General features: G+C 33.5%; 1 protein-coding gene across 1 annotated transcript in view; it reads right to left on the reverse strand.

The window, feature by feature from the left end:
• The window catches only part of LOC110114544 (ETO1-like protein 1), a 12,322-nt gene extending 4,756 nt beyond the window's left edge, over nucleotides 1-7,566 (reverse strand). The window contains exons 1-4 of the mRNA XM_020847461.2: nucleotides 7,316-7,566; nucleotides 6,737-7,171; nucleotides 4,928-6,643; nucleotides 4,324-4,615 (exon numbers count right to left, since the gene is read on the reverse strand). Coding sequence (XP_020703120.1) covers nucleotides 4,324-4,615; nucleotides 4,928-6,643; nucleotides 6,737-6,861 — 2,133 coding nt within the window. The 5' untranslated portion in view covers nucleotides 6,862-7,171; nucleotides 7,316-7,566. The remainder of the gene's footprint in view (nucleotides 1-4,323; nucleotides 4,616-4,927; nucleotides 6,644-6,736; nucleotides 7,172-7,315) is intronic.
• Between the last annotated feature and the right edge of the window lie 3,846 nt (nucleotides 7,567-11,412).

Raw genomic sequence — 11,412 nt, forward strand, 5'->3', positions numbered from 1 at the left:
AATTTATGATATAAGTTCTTGTTTCCTATAGGCGCAGACCCCTATAGTTAATTACACCTCCCGGTAACAAGAGAGTACTTTCGATTAAGGCTAGTTGTTAAAGAGGTCGCATAGATTGCAAATCCAATGTATAATAGCAACAATTTTAGTGTTTGAATTCGGGATATGAATTTTGTAGTTTCAAACTTAAAGTTAATCACAGTAAATTTAAAACTGATGATTGGGGGAGGGAAGAAGAGCCCGATCAAGATCTCATGGTTCTGTCATCTCGGGCTGTCATGTTCCCTGGTCTACTTAGTCATAGGAGATAGTCGACCCAACCTGACAAAGATACCTTATCAGCAGTCATGGGTTGCTTCATCCAAGAATACATTGTAGACTTGGATTAGTATTTGTCTAAGGGGATATATATGAATCTACCTTAGCTGACAGAGGGCATTATGCCTATCGAATATACCCTATGATTCATTACTCAAGAGTTTGAAGTCATTAGGGAACATACGGGCTTTGGTCGTGATTGAAATATAATGATGTCATTTTGCGGCAAAACCACCTGATAAGAGGGCATGTGCCACATCCCTGCTGGCAAGAAATTATTTGATGATGAATCTTAGTGATACACCTGACACAACATTCGCTCTTTGTGAGCTGAGATAAATTTCAAAATTTTCACCCCCAACAAATGATTGCAGGAGGTGGACAGAATTTAGTTTTAGGTTTTAAGTGATATTTTTTACTTTAAGATTTCAGACTTTTGTTATATTTGAAATTTGACATCTCCGGTTGATATTTCCTGTCAACAAGGTCATCATAGGGGTGACATTAAAGTCACTGAATGTTTGTAGGAGCACATGCATGTTGTGTTTAGTTTAGAAATATTTGACCCGCGAAGCATTCTCAGAAAGTTGGATTTAAGAATCGAATAAGATAGTTGGAGCACATGCATGTTGTGTTTAGTTTAGAAATAAAATTTTATATTAATGAACATTTGACCCCATGCAGCATTCTCGGATATTTATGTTTGTAACTTTAACACATTTATCGAAGCACATTTATGGTATGTTTTAATATATAGATTGAAGTTATTATAGAAATATAGCCTTCTGTCCGCTTGTATAAATGTTGTGGATTCGGTGGCTTTTAAGTGTATTAGATTTTACTTTTCACTTTAAGCATCTTATCCTTCAAATCTTGAGCCTCTATATTCATAATCATGCTATCATATGATCTTATCATTGTGGTGAATAAAACTTATATTTATCTCTCTTAATGAGCAAGCAAATTTCTTTCATTATATCTATATTTCAATTTTGCCCATATGTTTTAGTTACATTGTTAAGAATCATTCAGAATGACTCTAGTTAGTGTCTTTTCTATAAGCTCTTATTTGACGTATTCACTAACAAGCGTACAAATAAGTAATGGAGCTTGATTTGATGCATCATTAATGTCCGATAACATCAACAATAACATGATAGCTATCACTTTTCAATAATGCGACCAATTGCCTTGGAAGTTAGTTCACATTTATAGGAAGTTGGTTCAATATAATATAATCATCTATTAATTGATCTTGACCTTTCACAAGCAACATGTCTTGGTAACTCAAAACATAGTGAAAATCATCCATCAAATGAATATTTATTTTATAGATGCTGACTCATTTAGCATCTTTAGTTACAAATCCCACAACCAAAGTTCGCATTACAAATAATATATAGAGAAAGTTGCTACTTGCTAGCATCAAATCTCACTCCATGGACTTTCTAGAAAATTTTTGCCTTCATCTATGATGTATTCATTATAAAGGATATCCGGTGATAATTTTCTTTTTAAACTATCACTACATATTTAGGTAAGTCAATGTTCCTTTATAGAATATTTTTCTACCAATGGATCACCATTATTATCAAATAACCTTGTTGAAAATATAGATTTCACAACTACATGAGATGAACTGCCAGCATTTTTTTTAATTTGAAAGTCCTTGTCGATTTAATACTTCTCTTCTAGTAGGATGACTTCATTCAATATAAAGAGGTAGATAGTAGCTAAGTAGGGCATCCTAAGGTGCTTTTATACAAAACGCTTAAGTGTGAAAGGTGACATATTTTTCCCCAAGTTGTCAATCATGCTTTCATTAGGAAATTGCCCCTTTAATAATATAATTTCGAAACACCTTATCCAGAGACTTTTTAACACATAAGGTATTTTTTCATTAATTTGAATTATTTCATTTGAAATTACTTGTGAGGGGTCCTTGTTAGTTTTGATTTCGATAGCCTCCCAACGTCTCCTCCCCCAAAGGGAGGTTGGGAAGGATACTTGCCCTTTTGGCTTAACTCGACCGCATGAAATCAACAGAGAAGAGTTTGGGGAGCGAATCAACCGGATCAAATCAACAACGAGGAGTTTGGGGGAGCGAATCGACCTCGGAAACAGTCTTTAAGTCTTCAATCCACTCGGTCGGATCAGATCATTGAACAAGGGCTTCGGGGGACCATATCAACTCCGGGACTTCCTTCAAATTTCTCCTGCTGTAGTGAACATTGCTTGCCTTTCTTTTATTATTATTATTACATTAAGTTTTATATATATATATATATATATATATAACATAATATAATAAATATGTAAAAGATAACAAAGAGAGGGACTCGGACAAGGCCAGGCGTCGGGCTAGGGCGCAGGTGAACTCGACGGCGGATTGAGCATGATGGAGGCACCAAGCCGGTGACTGGTTAGGCAGAGTAGGCAAAGGCGGGAGCCAATCCGACGACAAGTTGAGGAGTTTCGATTCTTTGCGGAAGAGAGCAAGAGATCAAAGAAATGATGGCTAGGGCACGATGGCAAGCACTGGTCGGGCTCGGCGACTGAGGTTCAGTCGTCTAGGGCACGTCGGCTACGACGTTCGGGTACAAGTAGGAGGATTGGAGGTTGATAGGATGAGTAGAGGGTGGAGGTCGAGGACGAGGTCAGTTTGATTGCTCGGAGAAGACAAAGATTAGAGCCAAAAACTTCCTATCGCCTCAATGTAAGTGTGCGTGAGAGGAAGAGAATAACTGAGGGGGTTTTTGTGCCGTGAGTGGGAGTTATGAGAGTGTGTGAAAGTTATGAGCGTCTTTTGAGTAGATTGTGGGTAATGGGTGGTTGAAGTCGTCGGTTATGCGAGTTCAGCCAGCTGGTGCGTGAAGGCGGTTGGACGTCAGTTACAAGTCAACAATTATCAAATCTTACCCTATAGAAACATACATATTTTGTTCTAAGGATATGAACTTCATCCATGAAGTTAATTCACAAAGCCTTGATAAGCACACAAATTGTTCCCACCTTCAGCACATCATTGATCACCTCTTGTAAGCTTGACCACGGAAGAAAAGGTGAACCACAACATGGTTTGACATTTTTCCCCATTTTTACTTTCAGTAGAAGATAAATCAACCTCTTAGTTTTGTATAATATCCCCTAATGGCTTCTTCTCATGTCAATGAATAACTCTTAATGAACCATTAGACCACATAATGGAAGAGCCGCTGAGGTAACATAAAAATCTGAGCAATCTACTTTTGCAACCAAGTGGGCTCAGTAAAAATTAAAAAAAAAAAACAATTTTTTTGAGGCTATGGATGTTGCTAGTTTCTATTAAATATTGGGAACTTTCTAGTTTCTTGTAATGCGTAATTTTTTTGACTTTCTACAACTAACCATGCCAGGAGAAGAAGCTCAAGCAGTAGTACCGTTATAGCAAAAATAATTCTCTGCATTCCTAAAGCAGCTAATTGCATGCAAATTAGAAATTTCAATTTCAAGACATCGGTAACGTTATATAACTAAATGGAATATTGTGTACAAACAAAAACCAGATCAACTCGAAATGTACTTATAAACAATATTAAACAAAATAAATAAAAGAATTGAAGATCAATAAAGACATCAAACATTGATATACTGGACAAATAAAAAGCAAGAAAGAATTTAGAGGATTTAATATAGTTTTACATTATTAATGAAGCTACAATGACTTGACACTTCATATTTAGGATCAGACCTGAGCTAAATATAAAAATTTTCAAAGTTTGCAGCTTCATTTAAAAATAAAGAAATTTATAAGACTCATTCACATAACATGTAACTAGGAATTTCTCAAGCTAAAGTTGAAACCTTCAAACAAAAAATAGAGCAAGGAAAATAAAATAGATTCAATAAACAAGAAAAGCTATACAAGAGAACAAACAGTTTCATGGTATACTCAAATTAAACAATTTATCAAAAGTGCCATAAATAATAATAAAGCACACTTTTGTCAAAGAAAGCTGGGAGTACCTGGCCCTTTCGAAGCCTATCTGAAGGACACCTCAATGCATCTTCAAGAAGTGAGATAACAGTTGCAGAACATGAAGGATCAGGGCTTGAATCTGCCAGGGCATATGCTTTCAAAAAGAAGGCCTCAAAAGACCTTTGGATCGAGATAGACTCCTCGGCTTTGCGAAGCCCTTCCTCACAATGACCAGTATCATATAAAATCCATCCTTCATAAACTAGACGATCGTGTTCGCTGGCCGCATGCTGACGTGCAAGCTGCAAGCTTCGCATGGCTGCTTCTGGACAATTCAATCTATCAACCAAATTCACAAGTTCTTGCCACATTAGTTAGTGCACACCATCGCTTCGATAATTACTGATATACATAATACATGGTTCCTAAGCTCACATAAATCTAGTCATGTCTTCAATAAGAGAATGATGGGACATATTGAATGGAAGATACCTCATTGAATGGAGAGTTTTTTCTAATATACATATATGTCAGGAGAGAATACCAAGTTGAACTCTACCATTGGAGCAACTAAAGTACTTGGTATTGAAGGATGAAATGATCCCAAACAATGAAGTTATATTTATCATTATAAACAAAGGTAGCATATACCTGAGAAGAAGCAGAGACTGCCTAAAGTATAAAACTCCTTTTGCAGCATCTGTTGCCTCAAGCATTTGATAGATAACAGAAAGAGATCCAATATCATCCACTGCTGACCACCGCTCGTAAAGTTGAAGCCAGCAATCAGCGGTCGTCCACTGCTCAACATGTTCCTGAACAAGTGTTCGCATCTGAGAAGACGCCACACGTCCTTCAAACATTCGATAATCTGGAGACAAAGTAAGGATTGCTTGTACATCACGTAGCGCAGCTCTATAATCTTCAAGAGCCAAATAAAAGCAAAACCGCAGTTCCAAACACTCTAAAGCTAATTTGAACCCCAAAACACGGTTAATTTCCATGAGAGCCGCCTCAGCACTTTGCTTTCTCATCAAGAATGATGCTCGAAACATGTAAGGATAAAGAAGAGTGGGATCTAACTCAGTAGCCTTATCAAGGTCTTCCCACTTTCTGTCCCCATCAGCATACAAAGATCTCTCCATGTACATCCAGCCGAGAGGATTATACGAAGAAATCACAGAGCTAAGCTTTTCATAAGATGAACGCTTATCGCCCTTAAAGCAAGCAACCCTAGCCAAACCAGCAACAGAATAGACATGCCCAGCAGCAACAGCAGCACCGAAAAGACGTTCTGCTTCATCGTATTCCTTTCGCAAAAGCCTCACACAGGCAAGCTGATGAAACGCTATCTGTTTCTGCCTGGAATTCACAGCAGACACAACCAACTTCTCCAAAAAGGAAGCTGTGACCTCTGACTTTGGATTAGCATTCATTGAAACCTCACTTAGCAAACAGTAGAGTGAGAAGGAAGCATGTCCAGCCATGATGAATCTTTGCTGCTTATTAGCAGTGGAAAAGATTCTAACAACTTGCTCATCATTTATACAATCAGGAAGATCCCGGAGGAAAAACTGTAGACAAGAAGCAGCAAGAACAGGAGAATTTTCCTCCAGTGCACACTCCATAAGATCCACAGCATCTTGCCTTGAAGAAACCAAAGATGCCAACTTTCTATCACAGGCCACTTTCAGCTTCTCACAACAGAATTTATTTGCAAATATCAATATTTCCAACAAAATATCCAAGGATAACAATTCATTTAAACTTCCCAACAGGCTAAAGTTGCAGATTGCTCTCATACCTATGGGCGAGATGTTATTCTCAGACATATCTATTACTTCTTGAATTGACTCGGTGAAACACCCGTTAAGCATGGTGTTGAATGGCGGCGACAAATCGGCAATCTTCTGCCGATCACATGCTATATATTCTTCTCTTACTCGGAAGTATACGACGTTGGTTGGCTCTATTTTACCTAAATTACAAGCACTCATTACCTCAGAATCCTGAAGAGGGATTTCAGGGGCAACACCCAGGATCCTGAATTCCTGAGAACATTTCCCACATGAAGCAAGGAGATCAGAGATAGGCTCTTCTCCTTTTTTCTCATACTTAAGCCAAGCTCCAAAAATAAGCTTCTCATAAACTGTGCTTGCTGTCTCCCAAGCAGAACGCAAGCTCCTCTGGAGCAATTTAACCTCTCCAAGACCCCTAAATACCTGAAATTGTAGCAAGTATACCTCTGCTTTCTCATGAGGCAAGCAGGATTCTAGCTCTTCATGGATCTGAGCCAAGACCTCCACATAGTCAACCGGTTTGAAGAAAGGGAGAACAGGAGGTTCAGCAACCTTGATAAGAGATTCTCTTCATGAAAATGAAACAAAACAAAAGTTCAAGCATCATAAAAATTTTGAAAAAGAAAAAAATAAATGAACTTCAAAGGCATGTAATACATACATGGAAGCAGGAGAGTGAGAAGAGAACTTGGAAACCTTTCCCCTCTCCACCTGAAGCCATGACTGAGGATTAAACGTATGAACCTGATTTTCCTTGAAGGTGTCAGCATGAAAGAGATTTCTCATGGCACATAGGATCGACGAAAACGCCCAAATCTCCACAGTATCTTTTGGGATCCGCTCAAAATCCTCAACCAGATATCTCACCAATGAAAATACATCCACTGACCGGAGCCCTTCAGCCCCGTTAACACTCAAACAAGCCAAAGTGCAACCTTTGCAATAACCAAAAAGAAACAAAGAGGGAACGATCGATCTATAAAATTCCCTTTTTTTCTATCTCGTTTGTCTCAACGCGAAACCCCCAACAAATCTTTTGGCTGAAAACCCCCTCTCCCTTTCCTCTACATCGGCATCACCAGCAATCCAGAAAACACTGAAAAAAAACTCTTTCAATTCCAGTCCAAACTCAAGAAAAAAAAAAACAGATTTCCAAATATTCTAACTTGAAAAAACAAAAGAACAAGAGAATCCAACTACTGAAACTGTAACGAAGTAGAAACCAAAAAAAAAAACCCACCTTTGATTGAAGTTTCGGCCTAGCTTCAGCTGAAGAGCAGATACGATGTCAAAGACGACGAATCCGATCGCGTTGATCTCTACTTATCGATCTCTTCTGAGAATAAACGCAGGCATAGGTCATCCTTTCACCGCCTATCGTCTTTATTTCCATACTGTTCTTCTTTTTAGGGCGAGCGATAGTGACAGGTTGAAGTCGCACAAGTGCAAATGGAGTGGGAGAAAATTAAAATAAAATAAAATAAAATAAATGGAAAGATCCACATCTAAATAATCAAACTATTTTATTCAAATCCGACCAAAAATTTATGGCTGCAAATTGGAAAGTTGCAGTAATTTCTGCTCCTCCTCTCACCTCTCGATCACAATCTTACATACTCATCCAACGTCTTTCTTTTTTAATTGTTTCCGGTTGGTTTCAACTAATGGGCAGCAATAATTTTTATCTGCCATTTTTGACTTTGTAAAATCACATCTTTTTTTTTTTAGGAAAATTAAAAATCTCATCTTTCATTCGTATTATGTAATATCTCATTTCAATATTTATTTACAGAGTCTCTTCCGTAGAATTCTTGTTCATCAATTCCAACCGTTGGACTATTTTAAATTTTGGGATTGGATCTTTTTTTTTTTAATAATTTATTGATCTTTTAGTTCAAACTCATGCTAGTAGATGATGGAATTGATGACCTATTATCAAATAAATGATTTGTTACGAAAATTTGACATGAAGAATCAGATTCGAGCTTAAATTGTTGAGCTTATAAATTTTAGGTCGAATTTAGGTTGGTACTCAAGCTCAAAATTGGCCTGAATACCATTCTAGTAAAAGTGAATTAAATCATCAGCCACGGTCGCCGGTTGTCTAACCACCGACCAACCGCCATCCACCGAAAACCGCCACCACCGACCACCGCTGTTGGATATCATTATCATTTTATTTTACCTTACATTCATTTTTACTTCAAGTTAAATAAATAATAATAATATCCTGTATTCCTTTTGCATAAATATAAATATTTCAAATATTTTAAATACAACACATTTATTTTTCAGTAAACTAAGTAGTCCCTAAATTTCTAAGAAAATAGTTGTGAATTATTAATGAAATTTTTTAGTAAAATGAGGGTGTATAATAATATACTAAGAAAAAAAATTATTATTTAAGGGAGGAAAATAAATAAAATTTAGTCTGTAATAATATAAAAAGAATAATTTGTTTCCTAAGAAAATAGTAATTAGTTTTATCAAATCCATATCTCTTGATGAATTATATAATATATTAGGTTATGTTCAATGAGAAATTACTAAGATAATTAAGATAAACAGATCTAAATATTTTAATTAAATTAAATATTAAAATAGAATAATATATTTTAATAATTATTATATTGGATTCTCCTCAAAAATATTTTTAGATGATAAAAAGTGGTAAATCTATTTTTATTTAAGTGGATCTTAAAGACTTAAAAAAAAATTCCTTATATCTATTTGTATTATTCGTGAGTAAGTAATAATATAATCACTAAAGAAATTTATATAAATAAATTGAATTAGGGTTAATTATTTAAGGCTTCTTTCTTACTGTTTTCTAAAGCAGCTCTCTATTACAAAAATTCATCGAAAATTTTTTAATAGAAATCTGCGTTAGAAAGCAAAAAAAAAAGTCGTCCCAAACAAAGCTTAAGTGGCCTAATAAATATGGGAGATAAGGCCATTCGATTTTGCTTTAGGAAGTGCACCTCAAATTATTTCTATGAGTGGATTTTTTTTTTAGGGCAAAGCTTTAATATAGCAATTACATAGATGTGACATCTTGATGTAAATAAGAAGTAAAAATATTGGAAGAAATTTTTTAGAGAATAAGTAATTTAGAATTAATAAATATGGATCATATTAAGTCTTAGACTTCGTTTGGGACAACTTTTGGCCATTGTTTTTTCCATATTTTTAAAAAAAAAATTATACTAAAAAACTATTTTGTAAAGTAATAAGAAAGTCACCCAAACGAAACTTTAGTGGATGATAAATTGATAAGCAATAAATATTATAAATATTATTGAAAAAACAATGATATTCTATCATGTTATAAATTTGAGAATAAATTTTTTAGAGTTAATATTTGATTATTAGTAAAAAAAATGCTTCAAGCTCATTTATTCTATAAGTGAAATATAAAAAATAAATAAATAAAAAATTTATCTAAATTTGTATTATGACAAAAATATGAATGTTATGATAGATGTGGACCCCATTTCATAATGCTTTCTATTACTTGGCCACTATGCTTTTGTATATATATTACAAAATCATTTTTTAGCATAAAGGTCTTTGTTGAATGATATATGAGCTATTGTGTGAAAGAAGTTTTAAGTTTATGAATACAAAATAAAGGAGTACCAAAAGCTAAATAAGCATATTTTCTTGCATTTCACTTTTGTCAAAAGCACCTTTCTATAATTAAATATAAATTAATACACCTACTATTATATAATTTTCTTGTATCATTAAGTTATTACCTACTATTATTTAACAAATCATTCTATTATTATTATTATTATTATTATTATTATTATTATTATTATTAAAAGCTATATATGAATATTTCTTGTTTAATTAAGAAATAACCTACTATTATTAAATTAATCATGCCAAAACTAAATAATTAGTACTCTAAATTTAATTTAATTCAATAAATAAGAAATAATTTTATGATTGATTCCATTTATATAATATTTTTAAATAACAACTAAACAATCATATGCTAATTTAATTAAATGATTAAGAAATAATTTTATGATTGATTCTATTTATATAATATTTTTAAATAACAACTAAACAATCATATGCTTTAGTAGATAGTAAAATATAGATCAAGACAATAAAGTATAAAATAAGAAAGCATAACAAAACCCAATAAATATAGTATTGCAAAAGTGGGCCTATAACTAAGAACAATAAATTGAAAAAAAAAATGTTTATATTAAGAAGAGGATGGAACTAACTCAATAACACCTCTTTAGAATAAGATAATAAAATAGAGAGTAGAAGATTCATTAAAAAGAAAACTATATAGTATAAATATATTTTCAGGTAAAATGGATAAATCAATGACATCATAATAAAAAAATTGTATAAAATAAATTTAATGTCTCATATATCACTAAAAAAATAGATCTAAATAATTGTGATAAAATTAATAATCATGAGATGAAGAGAGAATGCTAATTAATAACTTGGTAAGAATTTTTTATTGTTTTATTATTAAACTTCTTAACATTAAAAAAAAAAAAGAAGATTTAGAAGAGTTGTGCACTTTTATGATAATTTAACGGCGATTTGGGATCATTTTTTATATTATTTTATTTTACTTATATTTGACATGAAATAAAATATATTAATTTTCTAATATATATAATTTGTATCTTTATGGAATATCGAATGAGTTGATTTATGCGATAACAATAGTGGTTGCTAATGGTACATCATCGCTAGCCAGCAATCAATGATGAACAGAGCGACTGACAATAATCTTTTTTATTTAATGTTTGAGTTGATTTATGCGATGACAATGGTGGTTGCTAATGGTACATCATCGCTAGCCAGCAATCAATGATGAACAGAGCGACTGACAATAATCTTTTTTATTTAATGTTCAAAGCACCTCATTGATCTATCATAGAAGTACTTAGTAAAATATTTAGTACAAGAGGAAAAACTGATTAAGGCTTCATTTAGAATGACTCTTTTATTACTTTTTAAAGCAGATTTTTAGTATATAAACTATTTTTTTATTAAAAAGTTATTTTAAAAAACAATAATAAAGCCGCCCCAAATGAAGCCTAAATTTTCATAATTTGGTTTACCTAATTGCAACCACAAAATAGGTTTAATCTTTCGTGAAATTAAAGTCAACTTCAAGTCAATGAAGAGCTGCTTGGCATAAATAAGAGATCCGTTTTGGCATCAACAGTAAACGCCAATTTGGTATTTGTAAAGCTCTACTAAATGTTAGCAGCTTAGCATCAGAGCCATCAAGATTTCTGCAAGCTTTTTGTCATCCTTCCTTCACTTATCATTTTATTATTTCTAGTTTTG

This window comes from Dendrobium catenatum, unplaced genomic scaffold (genome assembly GCF_001605985.2).
Source record: "Dendrobium catenatum unplaced genomic scaffold, ASM160598v2 fragScaff_scaffold_157, whole genome shotgun sequence".
Classification (NCBI taxonomy): Eukaryota; Viridiplantae; Streptophyta; class Magnoliopsida; order Asparagales; family Orchidaceae; genus Dendrobium; species Dendrobium catenatum.